Source organism: Eretmochelys imbricata, chromosome 1 (assembly GCF_965152235.1).
Source record: "Eretmochelys imbricata isolate rEreImb1 chromosome 1, rEreImb1.hap1, whole genome shotgun sequence".
In the NCBI taxonomy this organism is placed as follows: Eukaryota; Metazoa; Chordata; order Testudines; family Cheloniidae; genus Eretmochelys; species Eretmochelys imbricata.
In genome coordinates, this window is record NC_135572.1 from 51765830 (window position 1) to 51789567 (window position 23738).

General features: G+C 41.1%; 1 protein-coding gene across 5 annotated transcripts in view; it reads left to right on the forward strand.

Moving 5' to 3' along the window:
* NBEA (neurobeachin) overlaps window positions 1–23738 on the forward strand; it is an 843583-nt gene that overhangs the window by 286253 nt on the left and 533592 nt on the right. For all 5 annotated transcript variants that reach the window (XM_077806446.1, XM_077806437.1, XM_077806454.1 and 2 more), the window contains exons 14-17: window positions 14069–14148; window positions 15099–15161; window positions 15270–15367; window positions 18701–18793. In XM_077806446.1, the coding sequence (XP_077662572.1) occupies window positions 14069–14148; window positions 15099–15161; window positions 15270–15367; window positions 18701–18793 (334 nt within the window). The remainder of the gene's footprint in view (window positions 1–14068; window positions 14149–15098; window positions 15162–15269; window positions 15368–18700; window positions 18794–23738) is intronic.

Genomic DNA, 23738 nt, shown 5'->3' on the forward strand with positions numbered 1-23738 from the left:
TGTAGTTGTAAGAATGCTTGATAGAGATCTTATAGGTGTTTGTCTCTGTCTGAGGGGTTGGAGCAAATGCGGTTGTATCGTAGAGCTTGGCTATAGACAATGAATCGTGTGGTGTGGTCTGGATGAAAGCTGGAGGCATTTAGGTAGGCATAGCAGTCAGTAGGTTTCCGGTATAGGGTGGTGTTTATGTGACCATCGCTTATTAGCACCGTAGTGTCCAGGAAGTGGATCTCTTGTGCGGACTGGTCCAGGCTGAGGTTGATGGTGGGATGGAAATTGTTGAAATCATAGTGGAATTCCTCAAGGGCTTCTTGAAACTACAGCATTTGCTCAAGAAAGTCCCTGAAAAAGCACAAGGTCTATAAAATCATGAATGCTGTGGAGAAAGTGAATAAGGAAGTGTTGTTTTCTCCTTCATATAACACAAGGACTGTGGGTCACCACATGAAATTAATAGGCAGCAGGGTTAAAACAAAGAAAAGGAATTACTACTTTACACAATGCACAATCAGCCTGTAGAACTCATTGCCAGGTGATGTTGTGAAGGCCAAAAGTATAACTAGGTTCAAAACAGGATAAAGTAAGTTCATGGAGAATAGGTCCACCAATAGCTGTTAGTCAAAATGATCAAGAATGTTTCCCCATGCTCTGGGAGTCCCCAAGCCAAATGACTGGGTATTGATCACTCGATAATTGTCTGTCTTGTTTATTCCCTGTGAAGGATCTGGCATTGGCCATTGTCAAAAGATAGGATACTGGTCTAGATGGGTCATTGGTCTGACCCAATCTGGCCATTCTCATGTCCTTATGATATGTTTATATGAAAAACAAAAAAATAGTCACTTACCCTTTCACAGTTCCTAGGGGCCAGGATAGATTCCACAACAGCAAGGGTGTCTTACCACTGACAGATAGCTTGCACTTTAGTCATAACTGTACACTATGGTGTATCCAGAGACAACAGTACATACTTGCCTCATGTTGTTTGGGCATATGTCCAATGTACATATGTGATGCTGCTTGCCAGAGTTTGCCCAAGCTCCCTACAACTCTGGGTCAGGTAAGTATACTCCCCCACAGAGCATCAATTGAGCACAATTTTAATTTGGTGTTTTGCCCTCACAGTACTGACCTGGTGGCTGCATCCAGACAATGCTCAAAAGGAGTGTCATTTATGACCCCATTGCCATCCAGTGCATAAGTCACAGATGAGTCTTGGGACCCCATATGGACCACCCTGCAGATACAGGAACATGAATCCCAGAGGACATGAAACTGCACATATGTCTTGGAGCTCAGAGTCTTCAGGCTCACATACAAGGCATTTTTTCTGATCTTATAACATTCTGTAGAGTAGATGCAGACAAACAGTACCTCAGCAATATGCCATATGAGCAAGGGAATACCATCTTTTTCTCCCTCTGCAAGGAGGCAATCAAACTATGGAGCTGTTGCTAACTGCATGGCATAATCCAGATAGCTCTCCACCTTCTGGGAGCCAAGAACATCTTGATAGATTTCCTAAGCAGACAATCTGTCATGAACCAGCGTGGTTACTGCTGAAATCCATCACCAAGTCACTGTTCCATCAATAGAAATGATAGACCTGTTTGCCAGCAAGCACAGTGCTGAGTGCCCAAGCTTCTATTCCAGAGGAGACGGGAGCCACAGGATCTGTGCTAGACATTTTCCTTTTGTAGGGGAATCAGGGCCACCTTTACGCCTCCCCCTGGATTCTGCTAATCCCCAGGATCATTGCCAAGGTCAGATGAGACCATGACAAATTTATTTTCACAGCTCCCTGCTAGCGAAGCAGCCTGTTGTCCACACGACCGCTGGTCTGGCTCCCTGGCCACCCAGACCTCGTGTCACAAAATCAAGATAAAGCATTCCATCCAGACCCAAAGTTGCTGAAACTGATGGCCAGGATGCTGACTGTCTGAGTGCCATGGAAAGGGATGGCCACTCACACACTGAGGAAATCTTAGCACAGAGCAAGAAGCTTCCCACGAAGAAAACTCCGCCAAATGGAAAAGGTTCTTGATATGGGTGGCCCAACACAGCCTAGAGCTGGTGCTATGCACTGTGTTGGGGTAACTTCTGAACTTTGGAGACTTCGGTGCAATTATCTGAATCCTGGTTTGATCTCTCCGTGGGTGCAAAAAAGCATTGCCAAAATAGGTTAAGAAAAGCTGGGGTGGGAGAACTGCACCTCAGGAACCCATCACTGACCGTACCTTGTACTCCCATGAAGCACACCAAATGTGTCAAGGCAATTCAAGTAACATTACAGATCTTAGAGCACTTAGAATAGTCAGACTTTAAACAGAAATCTGGTCTTAACCTTAAACTACAGCAGAGCTGCCATTCTGCTATAATCATACTCTGTTCTGATGAATCTCGTGTGATAAAATGTCAAGACAGGAGATTTTCACAAGGTTGCATATTTATAGCCATAGTATATAAAGATATTTAGCAGTAGGCAATTGAGAGTAAGGTTCCTAACAGTTGTATTCCTTCCCTCTTAAATTATTTTTCTGTGGAAATTGTAGAAAAGAAGATAGTTAATTCCTTTCTATTTCTTTATGATGGATGGTGCACTTTAATGATGGTATTACAAATTGAGTATTCCTCAAGTTGCCCAGGAAACCTTGGTGGTATGTTGCTACTATTTACATTTTTATTTGAAGTTTCACCATTTCAAAATGTGTTTATATGAATATTTAAAACAAAATCAAGGTAAGGACTTATTAACAGTGAATTCCTGAACGTTGCAGTTTAAATTAAAAATCTTAACATGACCTGGAAAGAAAAAATGGTAATGGTGATGTAAGCCTATTAGTTCTCCAGTTATCCATACTCCGTTTTTCCTGAAAAGCTGTCAAGGTTCCCCTCCCACTCTGAACTCTAGGGTACAGATGTGGGGACCTGCATGAAAAACCTCCTAAGCTTATCTTTACCAGCTTAGGTCAAAACTTCCCCAAGGTACAAAATATTCCACCCGTTGTCCTTAGACTGGCCGCTACCACCACCAAACTAATAATGGTTACTGGGGAAGAGCTGTTTGGACGCGTCCTTCCCCCCAAAATACTTCCCAAAACCTTGCACCCCACTTCCTGGACAAGGTTTGGTAAAAAGCCTCACCAATTTGCCTAGGTGACTACAGACCCAGACCCTTGGATCTTAAGAACAATGAACAATCCTCCCAATACTTGCACCCCCCCCTTTCCTGGGAAATGTTGGATAAAAAGCCTCACCAATTTGCATAGGTGACCACAGATCCAAACCCTTGGATCTGAGAACAATGAAAAAGCATTCAGTTTCTTACAAGAAGACTTTTAATAAAAATAGAAGTAAATAGAAATGAAGAAATCCCCCCCTGTAAAATCAGGATGGTAGATATCTTACAGGGTAATTAGATTCAAAAACATAGAGAACCCCTCTAGGCAAAACCTTAAGTTACAAAAAAGATACACAGACAGAAATAGTTATTCTATTCAGCACAATTCTTTTCTCAGCCATTTAAAGAAATCATAATCTAACACATACCTAGCTAGATTACTTACTAAAAGTTCTAAGACTCCATTCCTGGTCTATCCCCGACAAAGAAGACTATAGACAGACACAGACCCTTTGTTTCTCTCCCTCCTCCCAGCTTTTGAAAGTATCTTGTCTCCTCATTGGTCATTTTGGTCAGGTGCCAGCGAGGTTACCTTTAGCTTCTTAACCCTTTACAGGTGAGAGGAGCTTTCCCCTGGCCAGGAGGGATTTCAAAGGGGTTTACCCTTCCCTTTATATTTATGACAAAAGCGCTAAGTGATACCTGAATTTTTAATGTCATAAACCTGCGAAGAAAAGCTTAAAAACTTATTTTCCTCTATGGGTCACTCTTAATAAGTAATGGCGACAACAGCAATACATTGTTTTGGTGGTACATCCCTACCCATCCTGGCTACTAGCCATTGATGGACCTATCCTCCATTAAGTTATCTAGTGCTTTTTTGAACCCTGTTATAGTCTTGGCCTTCAGAACATCCCCTTGCAATGAGTTTCACAGGTTGACTATGTGTTGTGTGAGGAAGTACTTCCTGTTGTTTGTTTTATACCTGCTGCCTATGAATTTCATTGGGTGATCCCTCATTCTTGTGTTCTGTGAAGGAGTAAGTGACATCTCCTTATTCACTTTGTCTACACCAGTCAAGATTGTATAGACCTCTATCATATCCCCCCTTATTCTTCTTTTTCAAGCTGAAAAGTCCGTCTCTTTAATCCCTCCTCATATGGAAGCCGTTCCATACCCCTAATCATTTTAGTTACCCTTCTCTGTATCTGTACCAATTCCAATATACTTGAGATGTGGCATCCGTATCTGCACACATTAATCAAGATGTGGGTGTACTATGGCTTTATATAGAGGTATTGTGATATTTGCTATCATCTTATCTATCCCTTTCCTAATGGTTCCTAACATTCTGTTAGCTTTTTGACTGCTGGTGCACATTGAGCGGATGTTTTCAGAGAACTATCCACAATGACCCAACAATCTCTTTCTTGGGTGGTAACAGCTAATTTAGACCCCATCATTTTATATATGTAGCTGGGATAATATTTTCCCATGTGCATTACTTTGCATTTATCAAGATTGAATTTCATCCCAAGGAGTTTGTAACTCTTTGCAGTCTGCTTTGGACTTAACTATCTTGAGTATTTTTGTATTTTCTGCAAATTTCACCTTACCCCTTTTTCCAGACAATTTATGAATATGTTAAACAGTGCTGGTCCCAATGTAGATCCCTGGGGGACACCATTATTTACCTCTCTCCATTCTGAAAACTGACCATTTATTCCTACCCTTTCTTTCCTAACTTTTAACCAGTCACTGATCCATGAGAGGACCTTCCCTCTTTTCCCATGACAGCTTACTTTGCTTAAGTGCCTTGGTGAGGGACTTTGTCAAAGGCTTTCTGAAAATCTATGTACACTATATCCACTGGATCCCCCTTGTCCACATGGTTGTTGACCCTCTCATAGAAGTCTAGTAGATTGGTGAGGCATGATTTCCTTTTACAAAAGCCATGTAGACTCCTCCCCAACAAATTGTGTTAATCTCAGTGTCTGATAATTCTGTTCTTTACTATAGTTTCAACCAGTTTTCCCGTACTGAAGTTAGGCTTACTGGGCTGTAATTTCCAGGATTGCCTCTGGAGCCTTTTTTTTAAAATTGGCATCACATTAGCTTTCCTTCAGTCATCTGGTACGGAAGCTGATTTAAATGATAGGTTACATACTACAGTTAGTAGTTCTACAACTTCACATTTAAGTTCCTTCAAAACTCTTGGTGAGTAACACCTGGTCCTAGTGACTTATTACTGTTTAATTTATCAGTTTGTTCCAAAGCCTCCTCTAATGACACCTCAATCTGGGACGGTTCCTCAGATTTGTCACCTAAAAAGAGTGACTCAGCTTTGGGACTAGTTACTTCTGTTACAATCACTTCTGTATGCCTCTCTGGGGAGAGTTTTAAGGAGAGATTACACTTCTGAGTGTGAACCCCACCTTTTGGGGGTCACTTTTCTCTTGGAAAATTAAGAACAAGGTCTTATTTCTCAAAATTATTGTGAAGCCAGTCAGTCTGTCCTTAGATAACTAAAGACAATGGGCAAAATAATTTTACTTCTGGTCAATTTTACTACTGGTGAAACCTGTTTAGTTGTTGTTAATAACCAGCCAGTTTATAATTGTACAAAGTAAGCTATCTTAACTGAACTTAAATCAGTTACTTAGAGGAAGCCGTGTAAGGATCTGCCTTAAAACAGGCCAATTACAAATACTGAGAATCTTAAATCCATTAAATCCCACTATTTCTCTGCTTACCGCTGTTAAGCCCTGTCTCCTGTCCAGCAACATATGGTCTAACCATGTGGGGATAGATTCACAAAAGGACTAATGTGCCTAGCTCCCATTTTAGGTACCTAAATTCGAGAATCAGGCCCCATGGGGATTCACAAAGCCCCAGCTCATCTGCCTCTGAATGCTGTAGGCACCTAAATTTGCTCATTACCTACATTTTTGCAGTAGAAGTTCCCTAAGAATCTCTGTTTCTGCTTGTGAACGTGCACGTTGCAACCCCACACCAGGCATCTGTGAAACCAGAGTGATTCATGTACCAGGAGAGATTGAAGGAGCCCCACATCAGACTGAGCCATAGCCCAGTGTCAAGGGCACTCACCTGAGAAGTAGCACATCCCAGTTCAAATCCATTCTTCCTCTCATATGGAGGGCGGACTTGAACTGAGTGTTTCCTACAGGTGAGGTGAATACCTTTACCACTGGATTAAAAGTTTTAGGGGGTAGATCCCCGGCTTCTTGCTAAAATTGCATGGATATCTCATGAAGATAGGGTCTGCAGTTAGGAATCCCAAATGAAGGGAGATGCATCCCTGCAGTCTGGGCTTAGGCACTTACCTCCAAAAGAGAGGTGGGGTTTAGGACACATGCCAGCTTGACATCTTCCATTGGCCGCTTTGGGTTAGGGCCCTATCTCCCTCCATTCCATGAATAGGGAAACTAGGTACCAAATTCAGGCTTTGTGAAATCCAGTGATTTTCTAGGCACCTAAACGATAGGTGTCCTTGTGCTTAAGTTTCTTTGGGAATCTAGCCTTTGGTGATTACCTGGAGAAACTGTCAGTATTTTAAGTTGCAATAGTATTTTCATATCCCCGTAAAACCTTTTAAGAATTTTAAATCTAATCCTTTGGCATGGTCATATTTAACTTTCTCTTACAATCAGTGTTGAAATATTGGGGAGGTTTCCTTGGGTTGATTTCTTTGTGAATCCTTCTCTATTTTTGCTGTAGAGGTGGGCAGGATGAGTGCTTGCTGTTTAAGCAGGGTAGCAGCGGGCCTGTGGGTGGGTGTGAGGGATGTGAGTTTTTATGCTTTTCTTCCTGTTTTCATGACATTATAGAAGAACACATCTCTTTCAGACTTATTTAGATTCAAGTTGGTTGCTGTCACTTTTTCATTGCCTCCATGCCTTAGGTAGTTGGCTTAGGTGACATGTTCAGTTTCTGCATACGCAGTCTGTTTGATGAATATGCATATTTTTGTTGCCTTTCTTCTTCCAATTACATTTGTTCTTTTATGTAAAAGTTTTATATAAACACTGAGAAAGTCTTCAGCTTAAATAGTTCTCAATGCAGATGCTGATTCTTTAATAATTTTGAAGCAATTATTTTCTTGTTTTCCTGAGTTGGGTAGTGAGTTGCTTGAGTGCTACCAGTAATTAATTTCCCAATAATACAAATATTCTATACTTAAATGTCTTCTTACATTTGTAATTAGTTTAGCAAGATTATTTGATTCCATGTTAATAGATAAAGCATTTTACCATGTACCGAGCAATGATACTAGGAGCTCTGTATTTATCTAACATATTTGTAAGTATGTATTTCACAAATGTGCTTGCCATTTCAACATTTAAGAAATAACCTAGAGGATTAAAACATTTCAAACTACACATCTTTTTCCTGGAGTTTTAAGGACACAAACAGAGGGTTTTATTTGAAAAGAGAAAAAGGGGAAGAGTGGATTGGTGTAGGCCTACTTTACCCCTGTGTTTTATGCTTTGATAAGGACTTCAGTGTTGCTTCTCTTTGAAGTCCTTCTTGTGTTTACCAGTTGCAGTCTTTACAGTTAAAAGTCTTATCAAATATTTTTATACAAAACATCAGTCACAGTAAACAAGCTTACATCCATTTTTCAAAACGTAGAATAAAAGAAATTGGCATAGAAAGTTAAAAGGTTTTCTGGCTAAGGAGGGGTTGTCTTCCTAACATTTGCTTTTCGGTGGGAGACAAACACCCCCCTGGAATTTCTTTGATTAGCCTTGTACACTTTGCAACATAACTAGCTAAACATAATACACCTCTACCCCAATATAACGCGGTCCTCAGGAGCCAAAGAATCTTATCGTGTTATAGATGAAACTGTGTTATATCAAATTTACTTTGGCCTCGAGCATTTCCATTATTAATAGTCACTTCCCACCGCCTGACTGACCCCTCAGAACCCCCAACCCATCCAACCCGCCCCTGCTCCTTGTCCCCTGACTACCCCATCCAGAGACCCCCCCATGCCTAACCACCTTTCCCAAGATGCCACCCCCTATCTAAGCCCCCCTGCTCCTTGTCCCCTGGCCGCCCCCTCCAGAGACCGCCCCGTCCCTAATCACCCCCAGGACCTCAGCCCCTACCCAACCTCCCTGTCCCCTGACTGCCCCGACCCCTATCCACACCCCCATCCCCTGGGACTCCCACGCCCTACCCAACGCCCCCGTTCCCCATCCCCTGACTGCCCTACCCCCAGAACCTCCAAACCATCCAGCCCCCCCCCGCTTCCTGTCCCCTGACTGTCCCGTTCTCCCCCTCCCCGAGATCCTCTGCCCTTTATCCAACCCCTGGGCCCTGGCCCAGCACCCTTAAGATGCTGCTCAGAGCCAGACACGCTGATGTGCTGATTCGCCGGAGCACGCAGGCCTGCTACCCAGAGCGCTGCTTTAATGTGTTATATCCGAATCCATGCTATATTGGGTAGCGTTCTATCAGGGCAGGGGTTTATGTATTTTTATATTCAAGCATCCTGGCAGCTATGTATTAATATTCAGTAAATGTGTAAACAAGTTCATATCTACCTAATATTAAAAATAACTTGTAATAATTGAGGTCTGTCCACCACAGAAAGAAGTGAGAGAAACAAGAAAAAAGTTAAGAAAAAAGTCTCATTTCGGAGGACAGGCCACCTCTGTTTTATTCTCAGTGTTATTAACTATCACAAATTTGTAATAAGTAACATGATTTTGGCTCCTGCTTCAAGCCATCAGATGCAAAGCTCCAGTCTTCCCATGACTTACAAGTAGCAAAATCAGAGAGAGACTTTTCTCTACTGGTGCCCTGTAATCTGAGGGAATGTACAAACCTATAAACCGTGAACTCTCGTCCACCTCTTTTGCCGTTAATGGGCCCTTCACAATCCTTATTCTGAACCCAAAACTTCATACTGTTACCTTGGGGAATAAGAGATGCAGGGAGGGGGATTACTATCATTCACCCATTTTACAGATGAGCAACTTGCATAAAATCTGTTCTGGCATTTCTGGTAATAGAACCCATGTCTCCAATCTGATGAACCCATGTCTGATCCACTTTGTCACGTAATCTTACCAAAAAAAAATAAATAAATTAGGTGTTTCTGAGACCTGCACGAACCCGCTCTGGGTCTGTCACCTCTGGTGGAGAGGCCACATGTTAAGGATTAATGATTCTGGTATTGCTTCAATGCTAAAAAGTATAGTTTATTAGCCTGAGGCTCATGCTTTTTAAATCCAGAGGTCCCATGGTCAATCCCAGCAGAAGACCCAAACAGAGGGGTTGTTATATTTGGTTATGCTGCTCATAGCCAATAGATCACATTGTGATCCCAGATCCAGGAATAGAAGCTCAGAATCCTGATGCCGAGCATTCTGCTGTCTCACAAATACTTACGCAGTATACTAACAAAGTATGTGTTCTCTCTCTCTATGTACTCATCCACACACATGTTGTCCATCTTACTATCAAGTACTCCTATATTGCTGAAGGAGAAGAGGTCTGTGCAGTGGTTCTGAAGGCTGTTTATCAAACCCTGCTGGTGACCCATGTGGGGATGAAAAAATATACACACACATATATGTATACAAGTTAATGTGAGGAGCCTGAAGTAATAGTTGGAATGATTTCATATTGCAAAAAGTATTTAGAAGTGAATTTGGGTGTTGTGCTAATATTTTTCTTGTTGTATTTTTAGTGTTTATATTTGGGGTAATGGGAGCTGTCCCTTTAAGAGCAGGAGGTGGCAACTTATTATAGAGTGTGTTTGAGACTCAGGCAAAATCTCTCCCTTACATTGCACTATCTCCAGAGAGTGGAAGAACCTGTCTGTGTAAGCTCCAAAAAGGTCAGCATGTGATTTAATAAGCTTATCTTACCAGAAAGTAAGCCTCATTCTCTAAAGTGTTACATTAGCATTTACTGGGCACTGAATGCCTCAGGACATTGCTAATGAGATATAGAGCTTTTCACCTGTAGATCACTAGTTTGAATCAGGTTCAGCTCAGCAGAGATTAAAAGTTACTCCCATCTAATGGAAGTTTCATAGCCACTAAATGATTTGAGCTCCCACGTGACACAATCTAGTGCAAAGCATGGGATGAATTTATCTTCTTTCAGGCAGGGACTGCCTCTTGCTATGTGTTCTACAGACTCTAGTACAGTAGGACCCTTGTTTTGTTTGGGTCTTCTATTGAGAGGTCCTGCAGCAGGAATCAGAATTGGATTACTCTTGATAAACTTGTGAAAGATGACAACACTGTAATTGTGTCTCACACATTGGAAACAGGGAGGATGATTTTAAAAAGGTCAGAAAATAAACCATGGTTTAACTTTTGGCTCAAAAATTGAGATTATGGTGGTGTTTTGTTTTTGTTACCTCATAATCTTTGAGGTCTGACTTATTATTTTTGAACTCTGGGGATGGCAGTACTACATTCCAGAAAATAAGGCTGTGTTTGCATTAGTCCCCCTACTAGCATCAAAGCCAAATGAGACTCATAAAAGAGGCAAATTTACAGCAGCAGAATCCAATTTACTTAGCTTCCCTACTTTCCAGTATTGTTGTACCCAGTCTAGTATTAGGCAGCTGGTGTGCTGTAACTGCTGTGATCATTGCTTATTCTGCTGTTCATAACTATCTTACTGTTCCCTTGTGCTCCTCCCATCTGTTTGTTTTATCCACCTGTTGAGTTGTCTTGTTTTAAATTTAGATTGTGATCATCTTGTGGCAAGGCACCTCCTCCCTCTTGCCAGACTTAGCATTTCCCCCTCTGGCAGTGCTGGGGGCTATGGTAAATCAGCCCCACTCTGGACAGTGGGTGTCTTCCTCCTCTGTTATTCTCTTATCAGTATTTTCAAGGTAGGCCTCCAGGTAGGCACAAGGAGTGCTCCTCCAGCAAACAAAAAGAAACCAATTTTCAAACACAAAACAAAGGGGGACACTTTCCCTGCCCCCTCGCTGGGCATGGGGGTGCGGTGTTGTCGACCTGTTGTTAGCTGCGGTGTCAGTCCTTTCCCTAAACAGGGCACTCAGTTTTGGTTGTTTCCTCTATAGGGAGAACTGCCTCTCACCCTAGAGAAGCCTATATCTGTGCTGCCACTAGTCCTGCAGCAGCTTGTCTCTCCTCCCCTTCTCTCACCAGAGGAAGGGTTTTTAAAGGTTTCAGGCAGTGCTTTATTGGGTTCTGATGTCCCTATTTGACCTGAGGTAACCCCTTCCCAGCTTATAGGAAAATGGTCCTTTATCATTCTAAGGCTAACATATCTGCCTTCCACCACTCTCTTGCACCCCTGCCTTGTGAGCCCTTCCTCCCAGCCATCGTCCCCCTGTATACCTGGAGCTAGCTGTGAGATCTGCAGCTGGTTCACTTTCGAACCATGCTGAGGGCACATACGTATGCACTCATGCTCCATACTCTCCATATCCTGACCCTTGTGTCCCACCCCAATACTAAGTGGAGGAACCTATTGCCATCTGTTGTGGGTAAGGAACCCTAGTGGGCTAGTCTGTATTCCAGCCTGGTCCCACGGCCTGCCGAGGATGTACATGGCATGTACCTGGCGCGGTTCATCTCTATACGTGATGCCTGTTCCTTTTGCTGCATGAGCAAGACCCTGGCACACGCCTACCTTGAGCGCGCCTGGTTGCCCCCCCTTTTCCGGCTCCTCTGGGACCTGCTTTTGCGGTTCTGGCTGCACTTCTCCCCCCCAGCTTCTAATTTATGCACACCACATCCATGGCCCCATGAAATTGCGAGACCTCTTCGTCAACCTCCTGCTAACAATGGCCAAAGTGGTAGTCTATAACACCTCGGAGAGCATGTTGGCTGAGGGGATGGTCTGTGACTGTGGGGCCTATTTCCGTTTCTCTCTCCATTCATGTATCTGGACAATGTTCCTCTGGACCGTGTCTGCTGGCTTCCTTGACATCTTTGAGGAGCAGTGGGCGCAGTCCGGGGTTCTCTGCTCGGTGTCCCGTTCAGGTTCTGTACTTTTGACCCTTTGACCTTCACACCTGTCCTTGTTTTCTCTTTTGTTGTCCCCCATATTTATTTGAGTCCCAGCCTCAGTAGCTCCTCCCCTTAGGCTGCAGAAGGAGCTGTTAGCTGCAGGCAGGCTTGCACCCGCCCACTTCCTGGAACCAAACAGAACCACTCTCTTGCAGTTGCCTAGCCTGACTTTGACCCGATCTGTTTTGGATAGGAACAGTTTCTGTTCTGTTTGTATCATGCCTACCACAGAGCCTTAGCCTCTCGGCAACCAGAATACCAATAATAAGTAGCAGTAAACTGTGGAAGGAGGGAATGTTTTTTTCAGTGTTTGGCCTATAACCTGACCTCAAACAGAGTTTTGATCATCATCTGCTAAAACATTGAATGGCTCACCCACATCTCTAGGTATATTAACAGGTATTGGAACATAAATATGAAGCTAATCTTTCTATGAGTAGGTTCCCAGTACCTGTTAGTTTGGGACACCTTCCTGCAAATCATTCCTTAAAATCTGTTTCTCCTAGAAATTCTTCCTGTCTTTTTCTTCTCCTCAGTATCACACCCTTGGCTGTCTCCCATGATTTAAGTTTTGTTTTGAGGTTCTTTCATTATAATCTCTCAAGGGGGGAGGTTCAGTGCCTTAGTGTAGACTTTGGAGAGAATACTGCTTCCACAGTGTGGAGAAGTAGACTAGCACTACTCCGCCAGTGGAACTCATGTGGGTTGACATGGAGAGGCATGAGGAGATGCATATATCTGAAGTAATTAGGGGTATGCTTTCTGTCCATAATGATGCAAGTACATAGCATATAGCATTGTAGGACCTTTTGGCTCAGAGCACAGTATCACTGTAATAATTCATGCGTCTGTTGATGTAGTTTCAGGCTACTACCTTGAAATCCAAATTCATCTCGGCATTTTATGTGGGAAGAGGTCAGTTGCATGATAGCATAAAACATTCACGTGTATAAAAATATTTTTCTCTTTTTAAAAGGCTGCTTCTTTTGGGTTGGATCTAATAACAATGTCCATATCTTCAAATATCCTGTGTAAGGCCGAGACTATATTTCAGACAAAGACCTCAGAGACTAGAAAATGTGCTTCACCGTGGTTCTTAATAATGTTTTATCCATGAAATGGGACAGAAATATAGCCACTGAAATAAAGAATGTTGTTTTGTGCAAGCTAAATTGTTCCTGAAAAAGTAAACTAGGCTATTTTATTTATACCACACAAATTGTGTGCTAGGCATCACCAAAAAGATGGGAAAGCTGCAAGGGAGTTTTCCAATTTAACATACAATAAATTAGTATAGGAGAAGAATGGGGAATCAAAAAGAAGAAAGGACAAATGAATAGACAGTGATGTTTATTGCATCTTATTGTTAACCTCCATTGAGTTTTTTAGATTTCTTTTTTATAGTCTGTTGTTCGAATGGAGAAATACTGGTTATAAACTATTGTAGACAATGTATTTTTAGGTGGCATGGATCTATTATTTTATTGAGCTGCAATTTCTCTTTGATTATGTAGGATTAGTCTTTCATGCAAGTAATGCCATAATCAGGTTAGAATTTTTTTTAAAAAATCCTTCTGTATAGTGTTCCATCCAACTGGTATAACTTTGATGGCTTAGTTATTGTTAGCCCATAATAGATTTTCATTGCCTAACATTTGATGTTTCTGTGTCTCTGTAAAAACTGTCATTAGTTTTCCATTGAAAAGGAAACATAATCACATAAGGAATTTTGGTTATACATAATATAATTCTGAAATGTTTATATGTTATCATTTGCAGATACTAACTTTCATTTAGTTAGTACAGTACTCAATATACTGCAAGAAATGCAATCCCTTGAAAATGCTGCTGGCAGTAAGAGCAGGCACATATAGTACATTTAAAAGGTGGTGTTTTTTATTTCTTCCAGAGGGTCCTCGACCATCACAGAAAGAAATCATATCACTCCGAGCATTTATGCTTCTGTTTTTGAAACAGCTTATATTGAAGGTAAAATAATCTTATTTGAGAATGTTAGCAATTTAATAAATGTAACAAACTCAAAGGCCCAAGGTAGATATTTGATAGTTTCTAATGAAGCACTTGATACATAATTCCTGGCAATTTTTTTGACTAAACCTGATTAATGTTAACATTGGTCTGTGCCAATAATACTTCTAAAAACAAACAAACAATCCCCTTCTCCCCCCCCCCCCAAAAAAAACCCTCGGACCTACCCTGAATGCAATGAATGTTTAAGATATTTCATATCAGTCATACTACACTGCTTTTATATCTATTTTAACACATTTATTTTTAGACCAAAAAGGTATAGACTCCTAACCTGCTGCTATAGAGTCCTTTAAAGCATTTGGGCCAGTTTCTCTACTCTGCCAAACTGTGGTAGAGATCTAATTGGTACAAAAAGGGGAGGGGTCAGTCAGGAAGTTAGCTACAGCTTCTTGATTCTCCATCTGGCCCTGGTACAACTTAGAGTAGTCTTTGAGCTGCTCTTGTGTGTCCCAGATGACACATTGTAAGCAGTGGATCATCCGTCATTTGAGAATAACCAGGGTGCAGGGTTCAGTGTGTTCTGCCCACACCCCTTCTCTCATTCTTTCTTTCTCCAGATATGCTCCTTTTTTCGGGAACTGTTGGAATGGGCTGTAGCTGGCAATGCTAGCTTTGTCTGCTGTAGATTTCCCCCAACACTACAAATCCCGTGTAGTGGGGACAGGGACAAATCTGTCTCTTTTGCACTGTCCAAGTGGTAGATGGGGTAGAGGAGAGGAGAGAATCTAGCCCTCTGACTTTAGCTGGTACTTCATTCATAAGATAATTCTAGGCATTGTTAGTTTTTAATGGTATCCTATGTTAGAGAGACTTTGTAGGCAATAGGTTTCTTAGTCAGAGTGTGAAGAATGTAAGCTCTCTCTGAAGAAATATCCATTCTTTTTTAGGATAGAGGAGTCAAGGAAGATGAGCTGCAGAGTATATTAAATTACTTATTAACAATGCATGAGGTAGGTTTCTATAATTACTTATCTTTTACTGTAATCAATTGTACCAACTTTATGGAAAGCATTCAATTAAGAATATTTTGTAAAAAGATTTTGATGCTTGTCACACAGGATGAAAATATTCATGATGTGCTGCAGTTGCTAGTGGCTCTAATGTCAGAACATCCAGCATCTATGATACCTGCATTTGATCAAAGAAACGGGATACGGTAAGAAGGAGAAATGACAGCATACTTCTGAAACTAATCTCCCTCCAACCTGCTTCCTTTCCCACATACATAAAAAGTGCAATTGCTTGCTTTTGGAGTACAAATACATTTATGGAATATACTAAATCTAGCATTTTATTCTTTCAAAATATGAAAGCTTTTATAACATGTCATGGGGAGATTTAAATGGAAATATTTCAGCTGGGCTCCTGTTTATAAAACTAGACATGCTTGGGGATAAATTATTTTTTTTATTTGCAATTCGATCTGGAATATAATGTGCCATTCTCAAGGTACACTGAAAAATTCAGATATGGGTATGAAGGTTCCCTTTTCTTTTAACTGTTACAGGAGACTATTTTTAGCCATTTTTATAAACATTTTTCTGAGTTAAACTTATATTCATATTCTCTCCACAAGCTGAAAAATGTTGTGTCTACAGTACATATGTATGTTTGTTAGTAATTTATAATTGAGTACAATAAGAGAAACAGTGCTATCTTGACATTTTCCTATATCTAATATAGTAACAAAAAAGGTCAATATTTTAACACAATAAATGTGTTTTAATGTGGATTCTTTGTCTTGTGATATTCTGAAAAATAATTTCAATATGACTGAGATACTGTGTAGAAAAACCAGCTACTAACCTGCACATCATCTGTTTTTTTATAATAGTTTAGTCAAACAATGTCTTAAAAATATTAAAATCTTCCTGGAAGTCTTTATATTCAAAACTGTTTAATTAGCAATGCCAATCAAAATCAAGAGGTGGGATCCATCTAGCTATTGCTAGCAGAATTTAATTTTCTGTCATACTTTTGTTCATCTGTGATTTGTTCAGTATTTGTTTCTGGCTCTATTCCAACACTTTTCTAAGAGGAGGCCCCTTATATGGTGAAGGGCCAATTGCTGAGCTGGAGGAGTTAAGTCATCTTAAATACCAAAGAAATGGTGATTTACGGAAAGGAGAGATGGGAAAAGAGTAAGGGGAGTAACTGGTGAACATAACATGGTTTAGGTAACCTGCTCCTCTTCCCCTGGAGGCCCCACCCCCTAGCTGAAGCCAGAGCAAGGTAGTGGTAAGAGCCGCCCAGGGAGCCACAGGCCACTGTGGGGAGACCTGAGCCCTCTACCTGCCCTAGGCGTAAGGTTGCCAATTTTGGTTGGAAATATTCCTGGAGGTTTCATCACATGATAATCTTTAATTAAACATTCATCTTTAATTCCTGGAGACTCCAAGTTGATCTTGGAGGATTGGCAACCCTACTTGGGTGGCACAGTCTGGGGGTGGGGACATGGGCTGGAGGCTGTTCTCAGGCACCCCAGTCCCTCCTCAGGGCAGGTGGAGGGTCTGGGGTTCCCCACTGGGACCCGGATTCCCTGGGCAGCTCTTAATATGGCCCATCTCTGGCTTCTGGCCTGGCTAGGGGGTGGGAACTCAGGGAGAAGAGAAGGAGCATGGGCAGGGCCATGGATAGGGGCCAGGCCTCGTGGTGAGGGGGGGCTAAGGCCCCCCTCACCGGGAAGAGGCTGCCACCACTGTCAGGGGCTGCACTTTGCAGCTGTGGAGCTGTCCTGCTGAGAAGCGCAGCCCCTGTCAGCGCCACTCATGCCTGCCTGAGGCTTGCAGTTTGGGGGGCAGTGCAGCCCCCGTCCCCCAAACTGCGCCCATGTTTAAAAGGTGGGCTGGCATGGCCCTCCAACTTTTAAAAGTGGGGGCTGCTTCTGGCACCCCTGGCATAGATTGAATACATGTAGACTTTCATAAGACATTTGACTTGGTACTATACAGCATTCTGCTTTTTTTTTTAAATTATGTAACATTGATTAAGAACAGCTAAATGACAGATTTCAAAAAAATAATTAATTGAGGAATCATTATTGGTGTTTCTCGGGTGGTTCTGCAGGGAGCACTACTAGGCCTGACAGTATTCAGCATTTTCTTCAATGGTATGGAAGTAGATATAAAGTCATTGGTGGTGAGATTTCTAGATGACACAAAGCTTGGCAGGGGGGTAAATAATAATGAGAGCAGTCATACAGAGCAATCTGGGTCATTTGGTAACCTGGGCCCATTCAAAAAAATGTGTTTTAATACAGACAAACGCTAGGTCATATATCTAGGGGGATAATGCACACTGTGCCTACAGAATGTATTCTGGAAAGCAGTGACTGAAAAGGATTTAGGAGTCACACTGGATAAGCGACTCACCATGAGTTCCCCAGTGTAATGCTGTGGTGAAAAAGGCTAATGCAATCCTTGGATCAGGGTAGTTAGGAATAGGGATGTGACTTTACCTCTGAATAAGACATTAGTAATATCAATTTTAGAATACTGTATTCTGTTGAAATACTGGAGAGGGTGCAGTAAAGAGCCACAAAAATTATTCGAGGGCCTGAAAGTGAGTGACTTGCAGCTCAATCTGTATGGTTTCTCCTAGAGGGGACTGAGAAGTGACTTAGTGTACAAGTACCTTCAAAGGGAGAAAATACCAGCTACTTAATGAGCTCTTTAATCTAGCAGAGAAAGGCATAACAAGAACCAATGGAAGCTGAAGCCAGACAAATTCATATTAGAAATAAGGAACAAATGTTTAAAGTCAGGGTGGAGGCTGTGGTTGTCTCGGGGAAGGGGCAGGGCCACTGTGGCTCAGGTGTCCAGTGGTGGGTTGGCGACAGCACCAGGAAAGACTAATTATACCCACTGCCCATGGCAGAAACCATTAAAAAAATAAATAAAAAAGGCTTCCAGGGTGGGAGAGTGAGTGTCAAGTGTTGGTAGGAGGGGAAAGGAGTGCTCTGTAGTTTCCTGCTGTCTCATAAAACTCCTGAACCTGGCTTTGGCTAACTTAAAGGCCTAACTGTGGAATTAACCACCCATCTTGAACACAGCAAAACTGTCGAACTGCTCAAGGACTGTAGAATGTTTTTTTGTTTTTGTTCCAAGTGGGACTTTGGCTGAAGGAAGCAACCCTGAGTCTGTGGAACCTTGGATTAGGTTGAAGGGGGTCTTGTTCGTTTTTCTCCATTTGGACCAATAGTCAAAGGAAGAAGCCTTTTGACTGTTTAATTTCATTTGGTTGAAACTGAAATTATTTCCCCTCCATTTTGGGACCTACCTTAAAGGGACCATGACCACAATCCACGAGCATAGCTTGTGATCCCACCATAATACTGCCTTTCACTCATATATGTATGTTCCTTTCTTAGCTTTTCTTACTATTTTATTGTTTAGTTTCACAGTACTATGAATGATTCCGTGGAAATGGCTGGTGTTGTGGTGGTAAACTGAGAGAATATGCTGACTGATTTTTTTTTTTTTCATTTTAGAGTCATTTATAAATTACTGGCTTCCAAAAGTGAAAGTATCTGGGTGCAGGCTCTGAAGGTACTGGGATATTTTCTCAAACACCTGGGTCACAAGTAAGTGTACTGTCTGAAGTAGTGGCATAAAATGATTATAATTTGTTTTCTTTTTTGTAATACTCACTTTAAAATACAAAACATGACCCTAGAAAGTGCTTAGAATGCATTAAATGCAGTGTCTATGATGACTAATTTGCAGATTCTGTTGTTTTTATAGATACACAGTGAGGAAAAATACCTAATTTTCAAATTAATTTCTTACTAAATAGTAATTTCAAAAGGTAGAAAACATTGTCTGGTAAAATGTAATTGATTGTGATAATAAGTCTTAAACCAAAATTGCTTTAGAAAACAAAACAAAAAAACCCAGTAATGCTGTTTATAAACTAAATGTATTGTTCTCATATGGCCGTACATCTCTGAAAGTGCAATAGATATGAAATTCAATGTTTTATGGATCATTAAAGATTGTTGGTCAGTCATTTGCATTTTCAGTTGCGTTAGGAGTAAACATCTGGGAGGAACTACATCAAAACATTTTTAAATGATAGAAATAAATAAAATTGAAGAATAATAAAACATTCTCATAAAAATATTAGCTATCACTGTGCTATACAAATACAGAAGGAACAGCAAATGAAGTATGTAAATGGTGATAAAAATTAAATACAGAAGTAAGATGTAGAAAGTGAAATTTAGAATGAGTCGGTGCCATGTAGACAGATTTTGTTTAGTTTCCCAAATGCTATTTTGACAAGCCCCAAATTATTTCTAATGTGCTATTATGTGGTAATTTACATTTTCAAAATAATGTTCATACACTGAATAATTAATCCTCAACACCCTGCAAGGTTAAATAAATTATTAATCCCTGTTTACAGATGATGATACTGCGCTAGAGGTTAAATGACATGCATGGAGTTACACATATGCATCAGTGACAGAGCCAGCATGAGAACTCAGGAGTATCTGGTAGCAAACCCTCTGCTCAGTGATCTAGGCTACCCTGCCTCCCTAATTTCATTCAAGTAGCTACAACCATATTGATGGCACGATTATAGTAGGTATGGTAGAGTAGCATCAAGGAAAACTGTATGACACAGCAGAGCCAAGCACTTAATCATTTGGAAAGTAAAATCTGTATATACAATAGGTAATTTTTACCTAGCTTATTGTGCTTCATATATGACTCACAAAATGCTTTAGATTTTGATCTGGATAACCTAAAAAGAAAAAAAAAAAGGTATGCTTTTCTAGGATAATTTTGATTTAAATTAAAAAGGCCAATGATTATGACAAGAATATATACTCTTTTTTTTCTTGGAGTGAGAATGTTATCTGGCTTCACTTTTCAGTATTACCTGAAATTTCAGGGTAGTGATTTAGGAAGAATATAAGAGGGAATTTTATTAATAAATGTGGGATGCAGGGATAAGAATTTTAGCTCAACTTGATGATTAATTCTGACACTTTAGAGATGGTGATTGGCCTAGTTAAACAATTGAGTTATGAGAAGAAAAAACATTTTGAATAAAGAGTGTTTCTAAGATTTCTGTCCCTGGGAAAAGTAAAAGTCTAATTTAAGGAAATCTGCTGTGGAATAAGACACATAACAGGTAGTATGTTTTACACAAAAGCTGAGTCTTTCATAGTGTTCGATAGTAGGAAGTTATGATCTGATGAGGAGCTGACATGAATAAGAAAAGTAGATAGATAGGGACTTTGAGTTGATGGACATGTAATTTGGAGAGACATCCAAGGCTGAAACTAACAATATGATATTCCAGAAAGAGAATGTAGATGAAGAAGAAAAATAATGATCAACTCCATGATGAAGAGGCTTCATGCCTTCATCAGAAATGAGGAAGTGGTTAGAAAAGTAGGAATCAATCTAGGACAGGATATTTGTAGACACTGTTTTTTCCTGAGGGCTTTAGGATTGAATGATCAATAAAGTACACCCACTTAACTGAGACATGGTTAGTTGTGGAAAAGATGCCTAAATGGAATTTTTCTCAAGGGATTTATAAGTCCAAATTGCTGTTGATAATCGTATTTTGTATTTCTAATTCGCATTCCACCTGAGGATCTCAAAGTGTTTTAAAAATATTACTGGCTAAAACCTCAAAACGCTTGTGTTACACAGGAGTTATTTCCAATTTAAAAATGGGTAAAGAGGCCTGAAGCAGTTGTGATTTGTCCAATAACCATATTGTGACCAGTCTAGTGAATTGACTACAAAATTGTCCTTCTGCTAATAAATCAATGGCAAGCTCTGTTGCTTCCCAGGAACACTATAGGACAGTGATTCTCAAACTTTTGTACTGGTGACCGCTTTCGCATAGCAAGCCTCTGAGTGCAACACCCCTTATAAATTAAAAAGTTTTTTATATATTTAACACCCTTATAAATGCTGAAGGCAAAGCGGTGTTTGGGGTGGAGGCTGACAGCTTGTGACCCCCCATGTAATAGCGTCATGACCCCCTAAGGGGTCCCGACCCTCAGTTTGAGAACCCCTGCTATATGAAATGAAGGGTGGGATTTTCAAAAGTGCCTAAAGGAGTTCTTCCACTGAAAATGTTGGTTGCCTAAACCCCTGAGGCTCTTTGGAGAATCCAGCCAATTATGACTGCATCAATAGGGACTCCATAGTTAAATACAAATCAGCACATCGTTAGAGAAGAAATAAAATCCCTTCTGTTTTGCACTTTAGTTACTGAATTTGCTTTCCAAATTTGATGCCATAACTCTTCATAAAAGAATTTTATGTTAATTTTTTAGTGAATCTTTACAGCTGAAATATTGTAAAATGCTACCATTTTGAAATTTGTCCTGTTCATATCACATTTTGGGCATTTGAACAGCTAAAAACCCACAATCCTTATAAACACCAAACCACACACATGCATACCTGTGCGTGTCTATCTGATTTTTTTTTCTGATATCTTGGACTTGGACCACTTCTGAAGTTTTAAAACTAAACAGTTATTCTCTGGTAAAGAATAATTGTTGTGAGTAGTGCAATGATTAGCCAGAAGAACTGCTGAGTTCTGTCAATCAAGTCATTTTTTCTGACACTGCAAGCTTGATTCACCAGCCACAATCTGCATGCACCTCTAGTGAGCTAGGGAGGAAGTCTGGGCAGGGAAGAGACTTGGGGGGACTAAAGAATTTGGAGAAATAGGATTTATTAGAGATTTTTTGAGACCCAAGGGCAAAGCGACTTGTGTGTAATATGAGCCCTGAGCTAGAGAGAATTATGGCTTTGCTGAAGCCTAGGGTGGAGGGGAGCCACTCCAGCTTTCTGGCCCATCAAGGCAATAGTGCCGTGGGGAGATCTTGTACAGCCTCAGTACAGACGTGCTTGACTTTCCCCACATACAGCCTTGATCTCTTCCTCCACCAACCAAAAGCCTTTATCCCACCCCCTGCCCCCACTCACAACCCCATTCTCTGTTTATATGGTACACTATGAAACAGTACCATTGAGAGGAAAGAGGAGGAGGAGGAGGTGGTGAGCAGATCTATGTGGGGGATTTGGATGGGTGAGATTGTGGGGGACAGGGAGGAGCAGGTCTGTGTTATGGTAGCATGGAGATAAAGTGAAATTTGCACTAAGTTGCTGGTAGTAGGAGAAGATAGAGAGGTGGTTTGTCTAAACATGTAGACTTAACTCACCATAAAATACACCTATGTTTATGCATACATTGACTTTAACTCTGTAATTTTTAAGTACAGAAATAACTTTAGAATAATCTCTAACATAAATCACTCATTCTCATACATTTTTCCTAAACATTACAGAAAAGTGATATTATTTGCAGTTCTACACACACCAGTACAAAACCACCTATGAAGCTACACACAATGTAACTTACAAAAGCTGCATCAATATTAATAATTAAAACACATAAACATAAAGCTATTTAACATTGCAGTAGTTTGTAGGTGTCCATTGGCTCTTTAGTAGAAGAGTCAAGATAGCTGATGCTGAGCAGGGGAACTAATGGATGAGTGGAGTGTAGATGATATGTCGAGTGGCTTAATTGATTTTTTCCTTCCTATTTATGTTTTTCGTTGGTTGGCTATTCTAACTGCCTTAATACAAAGTCAACAAAGCTGTGTGTTGCCTCTCCCCCCAGTTGTATTTACTTGATTTTTGTTTTTGTACAGAATATATGTTAAGAGAATGTTCACTTGCACATTTAAGCACAAGTCAGGAAATTTCAAAATTAAAGGTGCACACATTGCCATAAATATGTCCCCTTGTGTGTGCATACCACAATAGTTAAATTTTATGAAAACATACGGTTTCTCAAATACATTGTCTCAAGCATGTAAGATGACCATATTTGCAGCTGGGACATTGAATGGGCTGGTACTGGGGTGGTACTGAGAATTTTCTTTCTCGGGTGCTTGGCTGGTGAGTCTTGCTCACATGCTCAGGGTCTAATTTATCACCATATTCAGGCTCAGGAAGGAAATCCCCCAAAGTCAGATTGGCAGTGATCTTAGGGGTGTTCATCTTCCTCTGCATCATGGGGCATGAGTCACTTGTGAAGATCCTTTAGGTATATGTTACTACATTAATTCCATGCCACTGCAGAGGCTTCAAGAATTGATGCACCTCAGTCCCTGTTCTCGCCTGTGGCACAGAATAATTTAGTCTCTTGCGATATTTTGGTCTAATTTTAGTTGTTGGGCTTGGTTGGATAGTGTTTAATGGCCTGTGACATAGAGCACTGGTCCCCAAACTGTGGGGTGAGCTCCGCTATGGGGCACAGAGGAACACTCAGGGGGTGTGAGGCAGGGCCCGGGCCAATGCCCATTAGGGGCAGGGAGGGACACCCAGTTCCAGCCCCACTCCACCCCCAGACGAGCTCTGCCCCCAACCCCATTCAGCCCCCAGTCCTGCTCCGCCTCCAGACCAGATCCGTCCCCTGCCCCACTCCACACCCAACCCCACTCTGGCCCATGCCCCAGCTCCACTCTGCCCCCAGAC